This window comes from Rana temporaria, chromosome 11 (genome assembly GCF_905171775.1).
Source record: "Rana temporaria chromosome 11, aRanTem1.1, whole genome shotgun sequence".
Taxonomy (NCBI): Eukaryota; Metazoa; Chordata; class Amphibia; order Anura; family Ranidae; genus Rana; species Rana temporaria.
Genome location: NC_053499.1, coordinates 45,742,818 through 45,768,820, shown reverse-complemented (window position 1 = coordinate 45,768,820; position 26,003 = coordinate 45,742,818). Strand labels below are relative to the sequence as shown.

General features: G+C 43.3%; 1 protein-coding gene across 4 annotated transcripts in view; it reads left to right on the top strand.

Annotated features, from left to right (window-relative positions):
* BRSK2 (BR serine/threonine kinase 2) overlaps positions 1-26,003 on the top strand; it is a 265,934-nt gene that overhangs the window by 173,274 nt on the left and 66,657 nt on the right. For all 4 annotated transcript variants that reach the window (XM_040328495.1, XM_040328498.1, XM_040328497.1 and 1 more), the window contains exons 3-8: positions 12,478-12,563; positions 15,966-16,106; positions 18,363-18,479; positions 23,089-23,122; positions 23,198-23,266; positions 23,341-23,487. In XM_040328495.1, the coding sequence (XP_040184429.1) occupies positions 12,478-12,563; positions 15,966-16,106; positions 18,363-18,479; positions 23,089-23,122; positions 23,198-23,266; positions 23,341-23,487 (594 nt within the window). The remainder of the gene's footprint in view (positions 1-12,477; positions 12,564-15,965; positions 16,107-18,362; positions 18,480-23,088; positions 23,123-23,197; positions 23,267-23,340; positions 23,488-26,003) is intronic.

Here is a 26,003-nt window from a genome sequence, read left to right as displayed (position 1 = left end):
CTTAATGCTATTTGTGACAATGTTGCTTAAGGCTCCATTTACACCCTGTAGTGCTGGTGCATTGCATTAATGCTCTGACGTTAATGTGTTATGTGTCACATGTTAATAAACATTGCCTTAGGGCAGCCGATTCAAGTGAATGGTCTGCCAACACGCTAGAACAGATCAAAAATTGACATTTACTATTTTTTCTGATGCAGTGCACCACAGTTCATGGTACATTGTGGTGTGCTGTAACACCAGTGTGTTGAAGCAAAAATGCATTGAGCTAACACGTATGTACCAAAGCGGATATATGTATGTAGCACTACCCCCGAAGGAGCTGCTGGTTTGAATTTGGGCCTGCCATTACCTTACCACGTTCGTCTTAGGGATCCTCCTTGAAGAGTTATTCACAAAGGTCTGCACCAACACTTAGTCTTTTTTTCCAAGATTTTATTAAACAAGATCAGACAGAGGGATGGAGGGTTGGGGGAGATTCAGGTACCTTGCTTTGCGGATCACCGGTACGTTCTTAGATCCAGGGGACAAACCGTTTCCACACTGGATTCAGCAACCACCGGATACTCCTCTCTCACTGACCTAGCAGCCGGTGCGAAGCTCGTTCAAAAGTCTCTGCCACAGACTTGATGAGTGCCGTCGTGCCGTTGCACATTCCTCTGCCACAGGACTGTGTAACCACAAACACACTTTGCAAAAGTTCCAAAGGCACAGCCACACAGTACCAGGATCTTTCAGCCAGCTGACAGCATTGTGTGGTAGATTGGCCAGGATGTGTCCTCTAATTGAATCCTCAATTGTTCGGCTTCTTCCTGCAGAGAAGACAGCACAGGACCATCCCTTGACCAGTAGGCCCCAGAGACTCCTGGGCCTACTCTCAGTAGCAGAGCCTCGGCCAGCAGGCCCCCGAGGCCGGAAAGAAAACTGCTAGCACATCCCTGAGGCCAGGAGGACCATCAGGTCAGGATCAGAAGACCCCGCCAGAACAGTGTCTGTGCCTTAAGTACCCTCTCCCAGAATGCACAGTGGCAGGACCACGCCCACTGAGCTGCTTCTGGGAAAAAATACTCAATGCATCCAACCCGCTGCGTTTCCAATCTTGACCCGTGGTGATAGCGATACCCACAGTCAAATGTAAAATGTGCAACGCAGCTGAACTGGAACAGAAACCAATAATTTGGCATCATTCTGAGCTAAACTACAGCTCAGGGAACTACATTTACAAATAGCGCCTACCAAACAGGAGCAAGGTGGACCCTTAAAGTGGAACGGAAATCATTAAAACATATCTGTCCAATGGTACCTCGCCGGCACCAGCATCTTCTATATGCTGGTCACCGGGCCTCTTCATTGGCCGGCGTAGGATGATATCTCTCCTGTACATGCGCAGGAGCCAGTCATCCCAGGATGCGCAGCTCAGTTTACAGTGCTGTAGAAGACATCGAGTAGACAGGCAGGGGCATTTTAATGCAGAATAGACATTGCATGTCTAGTAGTTCCACTTTAAAGAAACCTGTGATATAGGAAACATGAAGAAACATACCCCTTCCGAAAATGTGAGATCTATGGCTGTTTTGCCTATCCTCATGCTTTAATACTTTAAATCTATAAACTGAAACAGAAATTAAAGTAAAGAACTCCAATTGTGGGCCGTTCCAGGGTGATTTTACTGAGGAGCAACTGCCGTGCAAGTGTGATGTGAGTGACAGTTGGAACAATTGCAAAAGACAAGCATTGCCTGTAGTGGATTTTGTCTGGAGGTGATTCACCATTAAAAGGTTCATTTATAGTGGCATGTAGCACAGCTTGTTCAGTGGATGCACATTCCCAATGGTTGGCACTACTTGGCAGGTTCCACAGAAGGCCAAGCTGATCTCTTGGACATTATTTTAGGCATTTGACATGTAAGATGTACACTGTGAATATGACATGCAATTTGATTTATCAGCCCTGGAAATGTAGTCTATAGTAGTACTACAGGCAAACTAGGGGTAGAGGACTTTTGTATGACTTTCCTGATCTGCATACTTGCTCTATATCAGGGATTTAAACTATGCTGGTAGGTTAATTGGATCCTGTCTAAAATGGCTTTAGTATGTGAATGTATGACTGTGAGTTAGAGATCCTAAATTATAAGCTCCTTGAGGGCAGAGACTGGTGTGAATGTACAATAAATATATACACTAAGGGGTAGATTCACATAGATTTACGACGGGCGTATCAGTAGATACGCCGTCGTAAGTCCGAATCCCTCGCCGTCGCAACTTTAAGCATATGCTCAAACTGAGATACGCTTAAATGTTGCTAAGATACGACCGGCGTAAGTCTCCTACGCTGTCGTATCTTAACTGCATATTTACGCTGGCCGCTAGGGGCGTGTACGCTGATTTACACCTAGAATATGTAAATCAGCTAGATACGTCGATTCACGGACGTACGCCTGGCCGTCGCAGTAAAGATACGCCGTTTAAGTAAGGGGTTTTCAGGCGTAAAGTTATTCCACCAAATACATGGCGCAGCCAATGTTAAGTATGGCCATCGTTCCCGTGTCGAAATGTAAAAATTTTACGTCGTTTGCGTAACTCGTCCGTGAATGGGGCTGGCCGTAATTTACATTCACGTCGACGATTTGCCGACATCATTTGGAGCATGCGCACTGGGATAGGTCCACGGACGGCGCATGCGCCATTCATTTAAAACGTCAAATACGTGGGGTCACTAGTATTTTCCATAGAACACGCCCCCAACCAGCCTACATTGAATTAGGCGGGCTTACGCCGGCCCAGTTACACTGCGCCGCCGTAAGTTTCAGCGCAAGTTCTATGTGAATACAGAACTTGCTGCTCAAACTTACGGCGGCGTAGTGTATCTGAGATACGCTACACCCGCCTAATTCTACCTGAATCTAGCCCTATATTGGCAAAAGTATCGGAACACCTGCCTTTACACGCATATGAACTTTAATGTCTTAGTCAACGATGTATCCTGGCCTAGGCTAACAAGACTGTTAGTGTAGCGCAAGCTGCTTCTAATTTTGACTGTCCTATCATCCTGGACCACAAACCTTCCTCACTGTAATATATGTTTTCTGCTGTACCATTGGCATGGTTATAACTTCTTAGTCCTCTCCATAAAATTATCAGAAATTTGTGCTTAAAGAAGAACTATAGGCCACACTTTTTCTTTTCATTTTGGATAGAGTAAGGGAGGGTTATAGCCCCTGTCAGTTTATTTTTTACCATCCCTGACCCATTGCAGAGATTTCCCTTCACATCCTGCCCCATAGCCAAACAGGAAGTGATAGGAAATCTATGAAAATGAAGGGAATTCATTGCCCCCTCCCCCCAGGCCCTTAGAACTTGTGTCCCCACTCGAAAATTTTAGAGTGGGTCTTAAACAGAAAGGGGAGTGGCCTTGACAGGAAGGGGTGGGTCATATTTAAATTAGGGGGTGCACGAGTTTATTTAGGCCTAGGGCAGTACAAAACCTAAATACACCACTGGTCTTAGTCCATCGGATTCAATATTGAGTTGGCCCACCCTTTGCAGATAACAGATTTAACTCCTTTGGGAAGGCTGTTCACAAGGTTTAGGAGTGTCTATGGGAATGTTTGACCATCCTTCCAGAAGCGCATTTGTGAGGTCAGACACTGATGTGGTTAAGAAGGTGTGGCTCACAGTCTTTACTCTAATTTATCCCAAAGGTGTTTTATTGGGTTGAGGCCAGTCAGGTTCCTTCACCCCAATCCCCCTCCATCCATGTATTTATGGACCTAGGTTTGGGCACTGGTGCGCAGTCATGTTGGAACAAGAACAGGACATCCTCAAACTGTTCCCACAAAATCGGGAGCATGAAATTGTCCAAAATGTCTTGGTATGCTGACGCCTTAAGAGTTCCCTTCACTGAAACTAAGGGGCCAAGTCCAACCCCTGAAAAACAACCCCACACCATAATCCCCCCTCCACCAAATGAGTTAGACCCCTTTCAAACGGTCAGGTCGTTCAAGTCCGCCTGTCAGTTTTTTCGGCGGACCTGAAGGGCTGCTCCATTCTTCTCTATGGAGTGTCGGATGTCAGCGGTGAGATCTGATGAAAACGGAAAAGCTGTCCATTTTCATCAGATCTCTCTATAGGAGACAGCAGTGCTGCACAAGCCCCTTCCCGCTCTGTGAGCAGAGAGGGACCTGTCATCCGCCAGCTCAGCGGAGATCCACAGAGAGATCTCACGCTGAGCTGGCGGGAGCTGGCGGACTCCGCTGTGACGGATCCGCCTGGCGTGAGGGAGGCCTTAAAGTATGTTTTAGCATATCCTTTTACGTGCTTGCAGTAATTTTCAGTCAACCAGGTGTGTCAAAGGGGCTGTGGGTGTTCTTGGAGTCGAGGAACAGAACAAAGAACCCAAATTACCAAGCAGTTCCTTCAGGGGTAGTACTACATGACACAAGCCATTTTGTAAATTTCTGTTAATAAAGATTACTCCACCAATTTAATCTGCAGTCACTGTAATTTTCTAAGACTGTCAAAAATAAATCCACTTAGTGTGCCAACCTGGAAGCATTTTGGTATACAGAATAACCCCAGAATCATAATTTTCTGCTCCTGTGATTGGCGTACTGATTTTCTAAAAAGTAGCACCCAAGATATGTACAATTTTAGGCATCTCCTGTAATAGGAATTACGGGCCAGATCCACAGCCAGCCGCCGTAACTTAAATATTCCCATTTAAGTTACACTGCCGCAAAATTTCTACCTAAGTGCCCGATCCACAAAGCACTTACCTAGAAATTTCCGTCTGTGTAACTTAAATCCGGCCGGCGCAAGGCGTTCCTATTCTAATGGGGCGAGTCCCATTTAAATTAGGCGCGCTCCCGCGCCGGACGTACTGCGCATGCTCACGACGTCATTTTCCCGACGTGCTTTGCGCGGTTTTACGTTGCGCCGGGTTTTGAGAATCGCGGCGGGCGTAAAAAAAAAATACGAGTTGCGGCGGGAAAAAAAAAAATTTGAAAAAAAAGACAGCGACGCGGGATATAAGGGTCTACTTTTACAAGGCCTAAACAGTTTAGGCCTTGTAAAAGCAGCCCTAATTTTGCGTTTGCAAACTAATACTTACGGAGAAAAAACGAAGCGTAAAAGCTTTGTGGATCTCCGTAAGTGCTAATTTGCATACCCGAAGCGGCATTTCGACGAGAAATGCCCCCAGCGGCGGCCGAGGTACTGCATCCTAAGATCCGACAGTGTAAGTCCCTTACACATTTCGGATCATCTCCCTATCTTTTGGAAACTGATTCTGTGGATCAGTTCCAAAGATAGAAACAGGGATACGACGGCGTATCAGTAGATACGCCGTCGTATCACTTTTGTGGATCTGGCCCTACATTTTTAGTTAGTTAAGCCCTGTTCACGCGCTCGGTTTTCTCTGCGGTAGAAAAGTCTGCTGAGAAAACTGAGGGGAAAGCCAAGAACCCGGCAGGAAAACTGCCATGAAGCTTTTGCCGGGAATCCCGGCCTTGTGTATGCTGCATCGGCACTGCCTCGCAGTGTTTCCCATAGGTAAGTAGTAGATCTGGCAAAAAAATTAAAAACGTTGGGAGTCACGACGGGAAAATGGAGAGTAAGTTCTCTATTTTCCCGCCAGGATTCCCAGCTGTTTTCCTGACTGGAAAACTGCGAGGAAGCATACACACGTCCGGTTTGTGTACGAGGCTTTAGCCCCTTAAACTTAACTACTAAAAGGATGCCGACACTGCAACTTTCCTCATTAGAACACTAATATTTTTACACATAGTTATAAAGAAGGCTGAACCTCCATTCAGGAAATATTCTAGAAAAGACACGATGAATCAAACAGTAATCCCTTCACAATAGAAAAGGGTAGGAATTCACAACTCTTGTTATAATACTATGCAATGTACAAATAAAATCTCCTAGAGAGGATTTTTTTTTCTCAACCAAAATGCAATTATAATTTTAAGGTATCCTATACTGAAAGAAATATGGAAGCTGCCAACAATCTTTTAAAGATACTAGAATTTAGGCTGTTTCTGAAGCCTCGTACACATGTCCAAGGAACTCGATGGGCGAAACACATCGTTTTGCTCGTCGAGTTCCTTGTGAAGCCGCCGAGGATCTCGGCGAGCCAAATTTTTTCATTGCCGTCGAGGAAAAAGAAGACATGCTTTCTTTTTGGCCCGACGAGGTCCTCGGCTGTTTCCTCGTTGAAAAGTGTACACACGACCGGTTTCCTCGGCAAAAAAAAACCCCAGCAAGCTTCTTGCTGGTTTTTGCCGAGAAACTCGGCCGTGTGTACGAGGCCTCAGTCACTTCACCAGAATAAGCAGCGAAGTGTGTATTTTACTGCAAGTTACTGCAATGAATAGGTGTAGCTAAGGTGTATGCAGTTTTAAATGTCACCAGACACCTCCCAGAAACCCCATCGGTTTGATTAGTTTGGAAACTTGCTGACTTGACATAATCCATAGTAAGCATCAGCTCACCAAGAAGACTCAAAATGAAATCCAATTATCTTTATTTCTGCTTGGCACGTTCCGAAGGATGTTTTCTGGGCATTTCTTGCAAGTGAAAAAGCATTTTTGTCAAAATGCCTTCTGACTCTAAAAGCTGCTTACTAACAAGGGTGAGACGGAAAGTAACACCTAGCAAGGGAAGGCTGGCATTGTCTAGGTAGGGCTGCACATAGGAATATTCTGTAACCAAGTAAATGATTAAAATGAAACAAGCTGCTGCGGCAGCACATCTCTCCCTCTAAAGAAAGGTAAGATAAGGTAAGATTTCGACTTTATGTTTACTTTCTCATACAAGGTCCTAGATTTTAATGTCATTTAGATTTTGGCAGGGGTTCCACTTCAAGGTGAAGCTGACAGCTGTTCACTTCAGCACAAGAGCATGTGAGAACTAAAAATAATAAGCTGCCTGCGTATACCTTGGCAATGAAAGGATTTCTTATCATACATCGGCTGTGGATAATTACAAGTGGTTTAGTGTACTAATTCTTACCATGTCGGAGGCATATGAATAATATGTGAAATTAACTATAAACTACAGTTCAGAGTATACTTTTACTCTGGCTGTAAAATGGGTCTTCACCCTATTTTTACATTTTCTATAATATTATGTAGCGCCCCCTTTACTTTCAGTAAGGGCACTACGCTAAAGTTAGTGGGGAATGAGAGAGGTAAGTTGCTCTCATTCTAAATTTTGTTAAATTTCCCTGTCGCCAAATTCTGGATTGTCCTGTGGGTCGGTCTGTGCGTCCAGAGATACGGTCTCATCTCTGGACAACAGATGGAGCCAGAGGGATCCAGGCAGAGCCACTTCTTTCCAGCAGCCAATGAGAGGAGTTGAGCCTCGCTGTGCATGCTGGGAGGGGGTATTTCTGTGGCAGAGGCCGTTGTCCTGGGTTCTTCTCGGGTTCCTGGTTCCAGGTGCGACACCCACCTTTAGGGTGTGCGCACATCGGGGGCCCCACTACTATGGCCTACCTGGCCTGGGTATCACGTGCAATGCGGAGTTCCAGACTCTGGGCCCTTCTGGCCTGGAGCAACTGATGCCACAAAGGGGCCCCAGTGACTTACTGGGTCCCCAAATTCTACTGAGGAGATCCCAGGCTGTATACCGTTCGGTGGGGCATCGGCTTGAGGAAAACCCGGAGGCAGGTTATCCAAAAGGGCTTGAACGAACCATCGGGGATCTGGTGACCGGAGCATTGACAGGTACACTTGCACTGTCAACCGGTGACCCTGACATGATTTCTGGGAGGATTTGCTCAATCATTTAGCTCATCCAAGTACTAGGCCTGTGGCAGAGGTCTCACCCGAGCCAAGTCGGTGGCAGAGACTTGTTCCTCCCAGCAACCTTAAAGTGACGCTTCGGCTGCCAGGCCTGTGGCAGAGGTCTGTCTTCTTCACTTGATAATCAGGGCAAGTTGTGGTGTTTGGCCCTGCTATTCAGGAGTTTAAGTGCACCAATTGAAAGTGGCTAGCTGAAGACACAAAGTTTTATCTATTCTTCAGAAGGACTGAAGCTACTTGTGCCATATGGACCCGTGCACATATATTCAGGGCTCTGTGTATGCAGTGGGTGCTTGGGACAGTTTTCTAGAAAGTTAGGCCATTACATGTTGATTTGAGTAAAGTGTTTAAAGTTGGACCTGTGGTGTCAGGGGACAGAAGAGAAAGGCCTGACACAAAGGGGGTCAATCCTCTGCTCTCCTCCTGTCTGGACTCATAGAGCCACCCTGAGTAAAGGTAACCAATCTGATACGGATTGCCATATTGGGATTTGTTTGCCATGTAAGTGTGCCTCTGCTCTTCCGAGTATTCTTAGGTTTTGAATCCCCTGAAAGCAGTCGGAATATAGTATTGAGCTATATCACTCATAATCTCAGTTATTGATCTCCCATTGCATTCCTTGAACATATACTGTATATTGTTACTGTTTGTTACTTTTCCACAGAAATATTGCAGTAAAGAAAATGTCTGTGTTTTATCATAATGTGTGTGTTTCTTATTGGTTATTGCACTTCCACTATTGCCAAGTGTGCCAGAGGGGGCTGAGACTGTAACTAGGTTTGAGAGGTAGAGTAACGGACTGAACAAACTTAAGCGACTCCTCCGGGGGTAGTGCTACATGTATGTGTGTGTGTGTGTGTGTGTATATATATATATAAATCTATATATATTGTAAACCCCTATTCATTATTTAACTAGCCCATACCTCGAAATTTATAGGCAAGTATATTGTAGGCCCAAGCCATCCACATCCTCCTGGAATACTCATGCCATGCATCCCAGGAGGCTTTGAGACAATCTACGGCACATGCACTGCGAAGTGTCCTTGTGGGGATAGTTGTAAGAACCAGCAAAAAGCCACCCCTAATGATTTAAGAAGATAAGATGGCGGTATGGGACCTAGAGTGCAGCAGCGGAGCATGAGATTACATAGATCAACGTTGGATTTGTTGAACATGTTCAACTATTGTGGATAATCCAGCAGAGAAGGAAAGAGGATTTTAAAAAAGTTAACACATAGGGGAAAGAGGAGGGAGTGAAGTTCCTGTTCAAAGTATAACTATAGACTGTCATTAACAAAATATGAGCTAAAGCACTTAATTTATACGTGAATCTACACTTACAGTTTTCTCTTAATCACCCTGCGAAGTCCCACAAATACCTGTTTCCTTTGATGGTGTGGCAATGATGCTGCACTGCTCCTGAATTCAGAGCAAAGTTGCCACCCTCACATAGACTGTGCCTGCTTGTACTACAGCGGGATGAGACGATGTTGCAGGGTGTGTGGCTATCAGTATCGTCACTGCTAATTCTGAAGCCTGTAGCTTGTCAATCAGCACCTGGCCACACCTAGTCCTGCCCACTTGGATTGGCAGCACTGCCTCTGTATAAACCCTCCCACTGTGAACTGCAGTGTCTAAGAGGGAAGCAAGTGAGACACAAATGTAGGAGGACTTGGCCCAGTCAGGGAAGGTAAAAGGAATTTTTTATTTTTCTTTGAGTCTTGTTTATCACATAGTATCTGGATTTTTAACTTGTTTAGATTGTTATACAGGGGCTTTTAGTTGTACTTTAAACTGAGATTTTGAGTACTGTGTGGTAGAATTGACAGTGATCCTTGATGTTACCTTATTTCTCAAACAAAGGAATCAAGATATAGATATGTTAACTTTTAACAAGATCTTACAGAATCTTACAAATTAAAAAAATTCAAGTTGATAAAAAGTTATCAATATGAGGTTTAAAAGGTACAATTACAGTCTAAATCTACTAATTAATAATGATCAGTTGGCCTAAAATCATACAAGTTGCATACACTAAATGTAAATTATGATTGCTTGTCCAACTACAGATATTTTATGAAATAAATATTCATTGAACTTTCTTAAAATATTGTGAAAAATGTCTATGGTCTTATGGCCCATTCGCACCTATGTTTGTATTGCAGTGTGCATAGTAATGTACACACACATATAAATGTGAATAGGCCCTTATCAATTCCCTTTAAAAGCCCAATAGGTTACAGTGCCAAGATGTGATCCAGCCACATAGAAAACAATTGGATTTCTGAAATGTATTTTACTGCAGGAGAACAGACAAGTATGTCTAACCCCTTAGGTGGAATTCTGGGATTAAACCTAACTACTCTTAAAAGTTAAAACTGTCCTCTACCTCCTCCTACCTCCTATGCTCATATGCTTAAAAACCTATGTAAGAAAGATCTGTATACTTACCTATTTTCAGTCCACTACTCTCCACTCCAGTCAAGTAATGTAATCTCCCCTGTGTCAGCTAGAGGTGCTGCAGAGGAGAGGAGAGAGCGCTCCGACAATGGCTTGTAAAGCCTGAAGTGGTGACATCACCAATAGGCTTCAATGGCCCATCTGTTGTCAGCGCTCCATCCTCTACCCTGCAGCCGTGTTGAGTAGCACAGGGGAGTGGGATCACATGCCAGGAACGGGCTGAAAATAGGTAAGTATACAGGTCTTTCTTACACAGGTTAGCAGGCATATGTATTAGGAGGGGGTAGGGGATGTTTAAGGTTAAGCCCGGAAATACACTTTAAGGGTCTTACAGATATCAAACAAGGTTGTTCCCAAACTGATATGGGAATGTTTGTAGGTCTGTTGGACCTATCATATCACAACAGACATCCCCTGTTGCGTTTTTTGGTGGAGATTCAATTGGCTAATAACAGTTTATATAGACACAAGCAATGTGAATGTGCATGATTGTTCAAAAGAAGGATGGTTTGACATCCAAATAATGCATGAATTGGCTCCCAGATCATAAATGTCAGTAGTTTGCTTTAGCCAGCATGCTTCCACTTATATATATATATATATATATATTTTTTTTTTTAATACGTCATCTATCTCTCTTCGCTCTTTGGCATATTGGTCCCATTGCTTTGAGTTTCATTCTTTTCAGCTCTTTTTGCTTCAGCTACTCCCTCTCCCACCTCCCACCTCCTTCTCCCTTTGATGTGTCTGTACATTAGAAAGTGGATAATTAAAGATTAGGAAGTAATCATTCCCTTCTTGGCGCAGTCCCCTCCCGAGGCCAGCCTGATAACGATGCTAATCAGGTTGGGGTTTCTGGGGCTTGTGTTCTTACAATGCATTGCAAAGGAATGTTACATGAGATTATTAGAGCAATGATGAACCAATGTGACCCTGGTATGTGGACTTGTAATGTTCTAGAATCAGACAACAGACAGTAACTGCACTATAAACAAGGTGCTCTGGGTGTGTGCTGTTACATAGGCAATAGTGTAGAGGCTGCAGAGATTGAAGCCATTACCAGACCTATGGCCCCACATGGGGGTCCAACTCTAATGCCGCGTACACATGATCGGAATTTCCAATGAAAAAAGTCAGATGGACTTTTTTCATCAGAAATTTCCGATCATGTGTGGGCCCCATCTGACTTGTTTAAGTCAGTGTTTAGAAATAGAGCATGTTTTATTTTTTTCCAATGGAAAAAAAAAATCGATAGGAAATTCCTATCGTCTGTGCGCAACTCCGACGGAGAAAAAAACCCACGCATTTCTACTACCATTTCCAATTTGGTAATTGTATCCTAAACAATGTATTCTTGGAATGGACTTTTTGATAGAAGATCATGGCGCAAACAGACAATATTTGCATTTCCCGAATGTCCCCAAAAATGGAATGTCCTGTATATGTGATCAGTTCCACGCAGTGTTCTCTTATTACCACACTGAGTTTGAGTATTTAACCTTTAAGGCCCTGTACACACGATCAGTCCATCCGATGAGAACGGTCCGAAGGACCGTTCTCATCAGTTAACCGATGAAGCTGACTGATGGTCTGATGTGCCTACACACCATCAGTTAAAAGAACGATCGAGTCCAACGCGGTGACGTAAAACACAAGGACGTGCAGAAAAAAATAAGTTCAATGCTTCCAAGCATGCGTCGACTTGATTCTGAGCATGCGCGGGATTTTAACCAATGCTTTTGCGTACTAACCATCGGTTTTGACCTATCGGTTAGGCGTCCATCGGTTTAATTTTAAAGCAAGTTCTCTTTTTTGGACCGAAGGATAACTGACCGATGGGACCCACACACGGTCGGTTTGGAACGATGAAACTGAACTTCAGTCCGTTTTCATCGGTTTTGTCCGATCGTGTGTACAGGGCCTAATAGGCAGATTCTCAGACTTTTCTCTTGAGTTTGAGGAATTTACTAGAATGGCCTATAGTTTTTTGCAGAGCAGAAGCAGGTAAGAATGTGATATGAGATCTGCTGATGAGCTTGCAGTGTACCTGTATCTACAACTGACCTGATGAGGAGAAGTCTAAGCAAAAATGGCATATACGTATATATACAGTATATATAGATATATATATACACATATATAAAATCAATGACAGTAACATGTTTTTTTCTTCCTATTCTAATAATTTTTTTTCTTTTATTGCAGGTAGAGCGCGAAATTGCAATTCTTAAACTTATTGAACATCCGCATGTACTAAAGTTGCACGATGTTTATGAGAACAAGAAATACCTGTAAGTCAATAAAATATTATATTATATGTAATGACTTGCTGCTTAAAGTGTTTGTATACACGCTGTCACCTTTTTTTTTTATATACACCTGTAAGGCAAAAGGCATAATGTTAGATGTTGAATTTATTACTATTTTATGTGATAAAAGTTTCTGAGAATCAATATTTAAACATGGTAATTTTGAAGGTTGATGAGGAAAGAGAAAGGTCAGTTGCTGTGTAGGTTACATGTATTTTTGGAGTTCTATGTTAAGACAAAGGGTGGAGATGTGTTACTTAATATATACAAGTGGGTGTTACGTTTGTGACAGGAGCACCACCACCTTTCTTGGAGCTATTCTAAAAGAACTAATGCTTAGCTTGGCTTTTAAAACAGTATAAGAATCCATGTGGTTTGAGTAGCTAGCTAAGGAACTCTGGGGTCACCCGACCCTACAGGGAGATGGGGGTAGGAAGCCCACCCTGCGGAAAGCCTTCACTATGGAAATATCGGGGGAAAGGACCCTATCCAGCAGATGATGTACCATCATATCATTCCGTCTGAAACCTTCTGAATTACCATCCTGCCATGTGTTATCAGCTGCCAATATGTAAGCATTGTCTTTTGCCTGTCCTTCTTGAAGAATAAACTTCGTAATTATGAAGAAAGCCTAAATCTTGTATATTGGGAACAAAGCGCTTGGAAGAAGTGACTATTGACATAACACATGACACGTGTCAAAAATGTCCCTTCTCTCCCCCATTTAACACATAATGAGCTAGCTCATTATGAAATACTTTCCTTAGAACGAGGCGTCGGTATCTCACCTGGTCCACACCGAGGGAGCTGACATGTTGCCTCAGCGCATCTTCCGGGTATCCCGGGTCCAGCGCTGTTAGTGTCCAGAGCCGCGATGTAGTCACTCCCGCACATGCGCGGGAGACTTCTTTCCGGCAAGGTCCGACGTCTGCCGGGCTTTTAGCCGAGAATCCCCTGTGCGCATGCGCCGCTGAAGTCAGCGGCTCATTGCAAGGGGAATATCTCCTAAATCGTACAGGTTTAGGAGATATTCTTTTTACCTACAGGTAAGCCTTATTATAGGCTTACCTGTAGGTAAAAGTTAAATTTTTTTAATATACAACCCCTTTAATGGTGTCCAACTGTCCATACACATAACGATCTTATCAAATGATTCTTCACAGAATTGAACAATATGATTAAATCTATAAATTATCGAAAATATACTGTATCATCAATATATTTTGAGAAGAACCGCACAATTTTATTGAAATTATTCTGATTGGTCTGGATAGAAAATCCTATCATAGGAAAGTAGGTAGATTGATATGATCATTAGGGGTATGGCATGTTCATCAAAATTTTCGAACTTCAGAAAATACTTTTCTCCCAGACAGTAAATCGATCGACAATACAATCCTATTTAAAATCATGTTATGTATGGTCACCTTTAGAGTTTAGTTGTTAAAGATGAACAGGTACAATAAGCAGCTGTATTTTCTTTAAGTACCAGAGGTGTAACTAGAACCTTCAGGGCCCCAGTGCAAGAAAGGATGAAAGGCCACCCTATCCCCCGGCTGCGGTCCTTCCATCTGAGGCCCGGTGGTGGAATGCCAGGGCCCAGTCCCAAGTGCGAACTTTGCAACCCTGATAGTTCTGCCACAGGTGTCAATAGTTTTTTATTTTTGTTATTTCAATTTTTACCTTTTTTTTAACAATTGTATTTTTGCAGCATCGTTAGGGGGCTTTGGTGGGATATCAGGGGTCTAAACAAAACTCTGATATTCTCACTTTTGAGACAGAGAAAAAAAAATTGAGGACACAACCCTCAATCTCCATCTCTGCAGCATAAGTTGCACAGAATGAATGGACAAGAATAGCTCTGTACAGAGATTCCCGCTCATTCACAAACTGAAGCATAGTAAACTTTCTTCTATGAGCCGTTTTCCAGGAACGTGTGCGATTGGAATATTGACTAGATGGTTAGTATATATGCTGCTCCTGCCACCCCTCCTATCCAGGTGTACAGGGAGACCCCTGGTAGCATGAGTCTGGGTTGCAATTGCGACCCCTGCAACCCCTGTAGTTACGCCCCTGATATGTACCTACATTTGTTTTGATATCAGTCTCACAAAGCAACACTCAGACTGGGAGAAGGTGAATCAGCACTGGTTGCCATTCAGGGTCTATGATAACAGGCTAGAGAACAGAGAATGTACCACTTATAACTTATTAGTGTTCCGCTAATTCTTCAGTATCCATTTAGCAGACTGCAAGTGGGGAGGGGAGACCACTGTAAACTGTAAGCAGAGAACAAGGTGTCACCCTCCTGGCTGTGCTGTCTGGCAGGGGTGATAATGCACAAAAATGGCTTGGCAGAGTTACAAATACTCTGGTAGATAAAACACATTACATACTGTATGTAAATGTAAACAGTATATTTAGGTGTTTGCCTGGAGTTCAGTATACATGAATTGTACATTATTTCCTTTACTGGTGTAATCCATCTAGAGCACAGGTGTCAAACACAAGGCCCAAAGGCCGAATTCGGCCCTCCAGGTCATTTCATGTGGCCCTCGCACCTCTCCAGCCCTCCTCTGGTCCTCCTTCAGACTCCTACTTTCTGCTTTTAAGCAATGCATCCAGCTTCTTCCCAGCAGCAGCATAAGGAAAGGGGGGTGCACTGTGATGTAAGGGAGAGTGGGGGACTCAACTTCTGATGGTGGGGGAGGGGCTCTTGGCATCTAATGTAAGGGGAAGGGATGTGCTGGACATCTAATCTTACAGATACAATCGGCCCTTTTGAGGGCAATCATAATGATAATGCCGCCCACAATGAAATTGGGTTTGACACCCCTGATCTAGAGTATATAGTTTTCAACACGTTAACTGACCACGTATTAATACAATCTATGCATTCATCCATAAGATCAGTGCTTACTAGCCTGTCTGATACAATACGATGCCAACACCTCCCCTCTAGGTTTGCCAGAAAAATATTCACACCTCAAATGAGGAGAGATTATAAGACAGATGGGCTAAACACATTCATGTCGTATGACAGTTTTATCCCGCTTATCCACCTTAAAGCTCAATTCCTAATTTCTTGAAGATAATGCTGAGTGACAGAGCAAATATACTCTAGTTTTATTCTATTATGAAGAATACATCATTGTCTAATTTTCTAATCTGGCTCTGCTCTAATAGTTTTAAATATTTTAGAGCCTTTGTACAACCTCCTACCAAATCTACATTATATGAGGATCTACCTAACCAATCCAATCAATTTGCATCTAATTAGGTAGACCCTGGTATTTCATAGTTGATGGTCGATCTGAATGCTATTGTATAGTCACATTGTGAAGTATGTGGTGAGCTTTAGAGTCTTCTCATCTTTTTACATAGGTACTTGGTCTTGGAGCATGTTTCTGGAGGAGAACTGTTTGACTACCTGGTGAAGAAAGGGCGCCTTACCCCAAAGGAAGCAAGAAAATTCTTCCGGCAGATCATATCAGCACTTGATTTCTGCCACAGTCACTCTATCTGGTGAGCACACCCAATAAATAACAGTAGATGTCTCTTTGCTAGTCATACTGATGCAGATATCTAAGGTCTCTTTCACACAAGCAGTCTCTATCACCCACTAAAAAAGTGATCCCCGTTTATTTTTTGTTCATAAGGGAGATTTTGTATTGAAATACTCCACTGCAAAATGGTTGCAGCGTTGTCTCCTTGACCTCAATGGGCAAGTTTAACAGGCGGTGCCATCTGTCAAACTCGACAAGTCGAATTAAACTTGCTGTGTCTGCAAAGCAAAGTGCTGCAGCATGTGTAACCCCCCCCCCCCCCCCCCTCAGGCATGAAATATGAACAAAGCATGTCCCTCTATATGTGTACTTGTTTCAAGTTTTCAATTCAGAGCACTAAGTTTCATTTCTATCAGCTGCCTTGTTCCTCTCCTATAAGCATGAGTAATTTCTAAAAAGTTTTCCTGACACCAAGAGAAAAATGGTGACAGGGGAGAGATCTCCAGCTGATTGACAGCCTTGGCTCTTTGTGAAGAGGGTGTGTACCCTCCCTCCAATCAGCTCCCAGAGCTCTCCTCACTGATGTACCTTCAGCTCTCCATCCCCAGTTTTTCAGAGCTGAGAGATCCTGTTTAAAGCGGGGGTTCACCCTAAAAAAAAAAATTATTTATCTACCATCCAAACGAGCATACAAGCGTCCGCTACAGTATGCCTTTTTTTTTTTTTTGCGCTGTACTTACGGTTGAATCCGTAACTTTCGGTTCAGACTCAGGCGGGGAAATGGGCGTTCCTATGAAGAGGGGAACATGATTGACGGCCGGCTATGGCGCGTCACACGCTCCGAAAAAAGCCGAAACAGGACGCGGACATATACGGCGCCTGCGCAGTCAGCTCCTAGTCTGTGCGCAGGCACCGTAGCCGGCCGTCAATCATGATCCACTCTTCATAGGAACGCCTATTCCCCGCGGGAGTCTGAAACGAAAGTTACGGATTAAACCGTAAATACAGCGCAAAAAAAAAAAAGGCATACTGTAGCTGACGCTAGTATGCTCGTTTGGATGGTACATAGTTGTGTTTTTGGGTGAACCTCCGGTTTAAATTCTGCACTTTGAATTGATGTAAGGGGAAAGATGGCTGTAGATATACAGGTACAATTTATGTATGATGATTTGTTTTATCTCTGTGTATTATCGGAGGACAGACACTTCACTGGGTATATGTGAGAGTTTACTACCACTTTAAAGTGAGACCTGGGGGGGGGGGGGGGGTTAAAACATTCAATAACCACTTGTTTTTTACCAATCCTTTGCCACTTGTGTACAAGTGGCCTTACTGAGTATACAGCAAGTGATCTGCCTGTTCCTACAATCATTTCTGAATTTCCAGATGTTAAAACTGGAGTGATATTCACATGGGCTGCCACTGCACCTCAACTGCCAAAAAAACAGAAATGACCCCTTTTTGTAATGTTGCCTTACACGCAGAACATGTATTTGTGTTCACTATAGCATGTGTGCATTGTCTGCCACTTAATTTGTGCATTGGGATGCTGTGCCTCAATGCATGCTATATCAACTCGTAGTGCAAAGGCCTGAAGATTGCGCCTTTCTATATGGTAAATAGGGAATGTGTTGTCAGACTTGGCAAAAGTTTAACATTAGCTTGAGACACGTTTAAGATCATAGTCCCAGACACGGCATTTTAAACCCATCTACACAGGCCCTTAATTTGTATTGTACAGTGAAACCTTGGTAACAAGTAACGCGGTCAACGAGCATTTAAAAAAATTAGCAACTTTTATAAAAAAAAATCCTGACCCGGTTTGCAAGTGTTGTCTCGAAAAACGGGCAGGATTCAAGCATTTGGCCAGAGGTGCGGGGTCGCCGGGGACACTCGGAATGGTTCGAAGCTGCTTGGAAATACTGGGAATCACTCAAAAATACTCGAAAACATTCGGGAAGACTGTGTTTCAGAGCCTTTATGAGTTCAGCCAAGCTGTCTCTGAGTATTTCCGAGGCTCGCCGGCGCCCCCCATCTTTGGCAACATGCGGTATTGCATGCAATAGAAGTCAATGTGGAACGAATTATCTTTGTTTCCATTGACTTCTATGTGCTTTGGGATTACAAGCATTCCCCTGGAACGGATTATGCTCGTAATCCAAGGTTCCACTGTACATAACTTCTGACTTCTTCTATTAATCTGTATAGTTTCCTGCCGGCTTTTTTTGTTTTTGGTTCCTCATACACTTTCTGTACATGTTTCCTTGCTCACCAGTCACAGAGATCTAAAACCTGAAAACCTACTTCTGGATGAGAAGAATAACATCCGAATAGCAGATTTTGGGATGGCCTCTCTGCAGGTCGGAGACAGCCTGCTGGAGACCAGCTGTGGGTATGTAAACTGTGTGCCCAATAAACTATTGATGGTGAACCCTCTATTTGAATTACTGTACACTGTTTTATGGAATGATAAAAATAATTCTTTGAGTTGAAGGGTGGAATGGAAAGATGCAACTAGTGCACTAAATATTCCAATATTCCAAAAGTGTGACATATCACACAAAATTTGCACGATCCATGCTGAATAAAGAATTTTTCAGAAAATTAATTCATCAATATTTGGGGCAATGGAGGTTTGCAGGAAATAACTATAACCCCTAGGCTAGACATGTAAATAAAGAAGGGTTGGCTTAATGATGTGGACAACATAGACCATTATTTTGCCAAATATGCCTATTATGCCTGATGTATTGGGCTCAGTCATGGAGAATAGTTGCATAGATTGGGTAATTGGGTGGTCAATCTCATGAATAAAAGTATCTGAAACAGATACCTTTGTGTTGTCAATCGCACTCAGTCACATTCTTATCTGATGCTTCGCGAGTATGAATGAGGCAAACTGATTCATTGTTATGGGCAGCAGAGGTTTCCTTAGGGCACTATATTTTCCTACATCCAACGTCTAGAACGGGGATATGCAATTAGCGGACCTCCAGCTGTTGCAGAAGTACGATTCCCATGAGGCATAGCAAGACTCTGAAGCCTCGTACACACGACCGAGGAACTCGATGGGCAAAACACATCGTTTTGCTCGTCGAGTTCCTTGTGAAGCCGCCGAGGACCTCGGCGAGCCAAGTTTCCTCATTGACTAACGAGGAAATAGAGAACATGTTCTCTATTTGGCCCGACGAGATCCTCGTCGGTTTCCTTGGCCAAAAGTGTACACACGACCGGGTTTCTCGGCAGAATATGGCTCCGATCGAGTTTCTGGCTGAATTCTGCTGAGAAACTCGGTCGTGTGTACGGGGCCACATTGTTTTCCTCGTCGAGTTCCTTGTTAGGCTGTCGAGGAACTCGACAAGGCAAGTTTCTCCATTCCCGTCGAAGAAAAAGAAGACATGCTCACGTTTTGGCTCGACGGGATCCTTGTCGAAAAATGTACACACGACCGGTTTCCTCGGCAAAAAAAAAATCCCAGCAAGTTTCTTGCTGGTTTTTGCCGAGAAACTCGGTCGTGTGTACGAGGCTTGACAGCCACAAGCATAACACCCAGAGTCAGAGGCATGATGGGACTTGTAGTTTTGCAACAGCTGGAGGTCCGCTAATTGCATATCCCTGGTCTAGAATATTTGAAGACAAGATGTGGACTTACCATGTCCAGAGTTTATGGAGACCATCTGTAAAACTCACTGTACACTAGTAAGATTTTTGAGCAACCATTTCTACGAAAATTCTCAGTTTATTAGAAAGCTTGATGAATGACGCTCAAAAGTGCCTTAAAGTGATTGTTATTTTTTTATTTAAACCTTTACAAACATGTCATACTTACCTCCGCTGTGCAGTTCGTTTTGCACAGAGTGGCCCCAATCCACGTCTTCTGGGTTCCCTCTGCGACTGTCTCGACTCCTCCCTGCATCAGCTAACCCCCTCTGGGAAGCGCTTTCCCAAAGGGGGTTACCTTGCGGGCTCCAGAGTCCAGCATTTGGATCCATGGACACGAATGCCGGACTTGGCCCCAACCCCGGCACCTGCGTCATTGTATTTGACAGCAGCCGGAGCCAATGGCTGCGCTGCTATTACTCTATCCAATGAAGAGCCGAGAAAACGGGGTCAAGATCAACTGCGTTCTCTACACGGGACTTTCAAGGGCCCAGGTAAGTAAATGGGGGGGGGGGGGCTGGGGGGTGCAACTATCGGATGTTTTCCCACCTCTCAAGAAATGGAAGGTTTACAACCCCTTTAAAATTTAGTTTGCTTTTAAAATTTGATTTTGGAATGAATGGACTTTACTGAAGGAAAACGACATAGGCATCGTTTTGCTCGTCGAGTTCCTTGTTAGGCTGTCGGAACTCGACAAGCCAATTTTCTCCATTCCCCACAAGGAAATAGAGAACATGCTCTCTTTTTGGCTTGTTCCTCGACAGTTTCCTCGTCGAAAATGTACACACGACCAATTTCCTCTGCAAAAAAAAAAAACAGCAAGTTTCTTGCTGGTTTTTGCCGAGAAACTCGTGTGTACGAGGCCATACACTGTTAGAAATTCATTGATTGAAAAAAAAATTCCATCCTGCTCCTTCAACATTTTCCATCACTGCAGTTAAAAAAATTATAATTAGAAAGTTTAATTAAAGTTCTTAAATTTTTTTAAAATTTGAGCACTAGTTAGTTTTGTTTCCCTGTTTTTGCCCCAGTTAGGAAAATTCACCCTCTGTATTTGTCCTAGTGACCATTATCACGATCATTTTTCGGCATGAAAAAATTGTTGTCATTTAAAATGATCGTGTGTGGGCTTCACATCATTTATCGGGTTCTGAAAAACGACAATTTTTTTCCCCGAACGTGCTGCATATTTTAACAATGTTTTAAACAATGTCGTTTTTCGGGTTGTAAAAAATGGTCGTGTGTGGGCTAAAACGACGTTAAAAACCCGCGCATGCTCAGAAGCAAGTTATGAGACGGGAGCGCTCGTTCTGGTAAAACTACCGTTCATAATGGAGTAATGGAGTAAGCACATCACGCTGTAACAGACAGAAAAGCGCGAATCGTCTTTTACTAACATGAAATCAGCTAAAGCAGCCCCAAGGGTGGCGTCATCCGCATGGAAGTTCCCCTTTATAGTGCCGTCGTACGTGTTGTACGCCACCGCGTTTTGCTAGAGCATTTTTTAAAAACGATGTGGGCAACGTCGTTTTAATGATGAAGTTGGAAAAACGTTGTTTTTTTTACATGCCGAAAAACTCATGCTGAAAAATGATCGTGTTTACGCGGCATAAGAGTAAAAGTGAAGAAAAATCACACTTTGGTTTGTCAACAAAAGAGGAACAGAGGAGGGTATTTTCCAGTGGGAACACAAGTTATTTTGACCCTGTTGACAACCAGGAATTCACTCACTTTGGAGGGATTTCCTCTCACCTCCTTTTTTGGCTATAGGACAGGAAGGGAGGGTAAATATCCCCAACAGGACACATATGGCAAAAAAAAAAAACTCACGGGGGCTTTAAAAAAAATAAAGTTTTAACTTTAGTTCTTTAATGCTTAATTGTCCTGCCATCCTCACTTCTGAATGCCACTGATTTTGAGTTGTGCCAGATGACCACCAGTAAGCTCTGTGGTGCTCTCAGTGGGGATAACCGGTGCAATGGTAAAGCATGGCATTGGTGTGGCTTAGAACCTGCTACACAATGTAGTACTGGGCTGTGTTTTAAGTAAATAATGTTACAATTTTTCCCTAAATGTATGTTGACACCCTCTACATGAGAGGTACTTTTCACTAGCAGTCATGGTTGGAAAGCACAGACTCATAAACCCACAATGAACAGTTTACATGAGATCTGATTCTCAGGCCTCGTACACACGACCGTTTTCCTCGACAGAATCCATCAAGAAACTTGGTGGGAGAGCTTTTTTGCTGAGGAAAACGGTCGTGTGTATGTTTTTCATCGAGAAAACGGTCGAGGAACTCGATGTGAAAAAAAGAGAACAAGTTCTCTTTTTCCTCGTCGGGAGTCTCAATTTCGTCGTCGTGTTTCTAGTCGGGCTGGTTTTCGACGAGAAACACGTTCGTGTGTATGCTTAGAAACCCGCGCATGCTCAGAATAAAGTATGAGACGGGAGCGCACCTTCGGTAAAAGTAGCGTTTGTAATGGAGATAGCACATTTGTCACGCTGTAACAGACTGAAAAGTGCAAATCGTCTCTTACCAAACTTTTACTTAACACGCAGTAACATGAGATTAGCAAAAGCAGCCCCAAGAGTTGTGCCAGTGGAATCGAACTTCCCCTGCCATTGTATGTGTTATACGTCACCGCGTTTGAGAACAACGAGATTTGGTCTTGACAGTGTGTACGCAAAGAAAGCTTGTCAAGATTCTCGACAAGCCTAACAAGGAACTCGTCGAGGAAAACGATGTTTCATTTACGACGAGTTCCTCGTTCGTGTGTATGCGGCATTAGGCCCTGTTCAGATCGGTGTGTCCTGCGCTCTGCATGTATGCAGCCATTTATTTCAATAGGCTGCACTACCCGCAGAAACAGAGAAAAAAGTCCCTGACCATTTTTTTTTATTACGTTGCACCAAGCTGCATAATGGTGCGGCACCATGTGGTTTGGTTTTCGCGAAAATGCACCGCAGCAACCAACACATCTGCTAAAGAACAGTGCGTTTTGCCTGCGGGGCACAATTTTGCACTCGTTCCCGACACACAGTAAGTAAACCTATACTCAGTTTACTGCTGCTGTCTGTGTAACATTTCTCTGTCCCCCCTGTCTCTCCAAAACTATGATGGGTATAAGACAGTTGTAGAGAGATGGGTGAACTCAAATGTTTATTATTTTAGTTTAGTTTACAGATATTTATATAATGCCGACAATTTACGCATGGCTTTACATATATTGTGCATTCACATCCATGTTAGCCCTTGGCAATGCTCATTGAGTGTTTTTATAAATGACCTGTACAACCTCTTTTATGGTCTTTATTTTTCTCTTTTTTGCACTCTGTAGGTCTCCACACTATGCCTGTCCGGAGGTTATCAGGGTAAGTACTACATGCTGCCTTTCTCTATAATAGAGGATTGTAAGAACTTTTTTTAACCCTTTACATTCTGCACAGGGTGAGAAATATGATGGCAGGAAGGCTGACATCTGGAGTTGTGGCGTCATCTTATTCGCTTTGCTTGTGGTGAGACTGATACTTCCTCTAGGCCAATATCTCTGATTTAATATGATAGAAAACTAACTGATATCTTGCTGCAGGGTGCTTTGCCATTTGATGATGACAACCTGAGGCAGCTACTGGAGAAGGTCAAACGAGGGGTCTTCCATATGCCACATTTTATTCCCCCTGATTGTCAGAATCTTCTCTGCGGGATGATTGAGGTGGATCCCTTGAAGAGACTGACGGTGAGAAATAAAGAATATGTGCCTAGCATCAATGTATCTATTCCTGAAATTAATTTCCCAGCACAGATGTTAGCACCTTTTAAACTTTTAAGGTAACCATTCAGTAATAGACAATCACAGAAAAACTAGTTACAAAAGAATAAACTATAAAAAATGATTTAGTTTACATATCCGAAAAGGAATGGGAGGAAGTACAAACGTATCTAATCCCACCCCTTCTCCATAATTACTAATAAACCTTTCAATATCCCATCACTATAAAGTCATACAATAATTAATAATTCAAATATACTAATTACCAATAATCTAACTACACAATCATACACATACAGTATCTCATAAAAGTACTCATAAGAGTACACCCCTCGATACACCATACGATGTAGTAACCCGGAAGCTACATCACTTCCGGTTTACTCCACCCATGGAGATTTTTATGTACCGTAGTTTGTTGCCATTCCATGAGTGTGCGCAATTTTAAACCGTAACATGTTAGTCATCTATTTACTCGGTGTAACATAATCTTTCACAATATACAACAAAATTGGGCTAACTTTACTGTTTCGTTTTTTTTTTAACACAGCAAAGTTTATTTCTTTAAAAAAAAAAAATGCGTTTCAGAGACCACTGTGCAAATACCATGTGACATCAAAGATTGCCATTTTATTCTACAGTCTTTGCTAAAAAAATATATATACTGTAATGTTTGGGGGTTCTAAGTAATTTACTATAAAAAAAAATACTGATTTTAACTTGTAAATAACAAGTGTCAAAAATAGGCATGGTCCAGAAGTGGTTAAACTGGTTTATGCATTACTGCCCATGCAGTCAGAAGACTTTGAATAAAACAATAAATGCTCTAAGCTGTTTATCTTGTAGATTTGGTTCAGCCAGGATGTCAACTGTATTGTCTGATAAACAGCCACTAGAGAGAGACACCCTTTCTGTGTGAAAAAAAGGATTCCAAAAAGAGAACATATAAATGACAATATGATAAATATTACCAACAGTGTATCTGCAACCAAACCTTTTCTTTAGAAATCGAATACAGTATCATGTTTTCATTGCATGACCAGGTCTTAGCTGCCATGATTCATCCTCTTTATTTGTCCTGGTGACCATTGTAATGGAAACAGGATATAATGGGAAATCCAACATTTTAGAGTAGTCTCTAGAACAGAAGGTAAGGGAGAAAATGTAATGGGGACACAATCCTCACTTGCCACGTTGCCTGCCAGTGCCACCAGATGTGGATTGTCACAGCATTGGTGGCAGCACTGGGCCATTTAGCATAGAGGCAGGCCTCTGTTCAGTGGTCCGGGAGCGGTGATGCTGTGCGTGCGGTGGCAGATGATGTAATCTCTCTGTACCCCCGCCGCACCGCAGTCATTGAAAAAGCCCACGCTGTGCGGGCAGAAGAGCTGTGATGTCATTTTTGCTCGCCAGCTCACTTCTCTCATCCGCCTGCCCGCCTCTCTAATCCACCCGGTTCTCTCATCCGCCTGCCTTACTCTCTCATGCCACCCGTCCCCCACAGCCCGTCTGCAGAAAGGCCAAGGCCTGGTAGTTGGGGATCCCTTCCCTAGGGGACAACGCACATGTAGTATTGTCTCATCTTTCTACACGCTTTGTAAGCCTATCTATGAGGTTGGACAGGGCACTTCCCCTCGGCCAAGGTCACCTGACAACATAGCTAGTAAGGAGATGGCTGTAATTATAACTGGTGCTTATCTCCAGCTCCAAGCACTTGCCTGAGACCAGCACTGGCAAAAGGATTGCAGAGGAAGGGGGTGGGCTGTCAGCATCCTATCCATCTGCCTCTTGCCGAGTCTTGTCATTGACTAGTGCTTGAAGCCCAGACAAGTGCAGGTTATCAAGCTGGCCTCTCCCTGCTAGCTATGTTGTCGGGCTAGCAGGGACTGAAAAAAAGGACTAAACAATGGGGGTTTACAGGATCTCACATGACAGGTAAAAAGAGAGAGAAAAAAAACGAAACTACACAGTTTCGACGACTACAGACCCTTTCTCCAAAACACAGGGTTAGTTACATAAGGAGGCCAAAAAGTATAACAGACTTATTGTGATGCATTTGAATGTAGGGATTCCGTCCAAATTTTCCATACCTTAGTAAATTTGGCTGGAACCCCCGGAGGCATAGGTAGGATATAGAAGTATACCAGAGCTTTCCAAAAATCCAAGGAGGGGATTTCCATTTTAAGACTTTGGCCTAAATTAGGAGTAAAACAAGAAGAGTTTTGGTTGTCCAAAGGAAAGCTAAATAGCCCAGGGCTGTCTTTAAGGCAGGGCAAGAGGGGCTGCTCCCCCAGGCCCAGACATTGTTGTGGGGCCCAAAGCAGCTGCCCCTTTGAGCCTAGACTGCCTGAAAATAGTTGACAAGTGGATTTGGGAGGGCCCAAGCAAATTTTTGCCCAGGGTCCAATCAATATTAAAGACGGCCCTGAAAGAGCCCACCAGACCAAGCAGGCAGATCTCTATAGACTGTGGTATAATGGGTA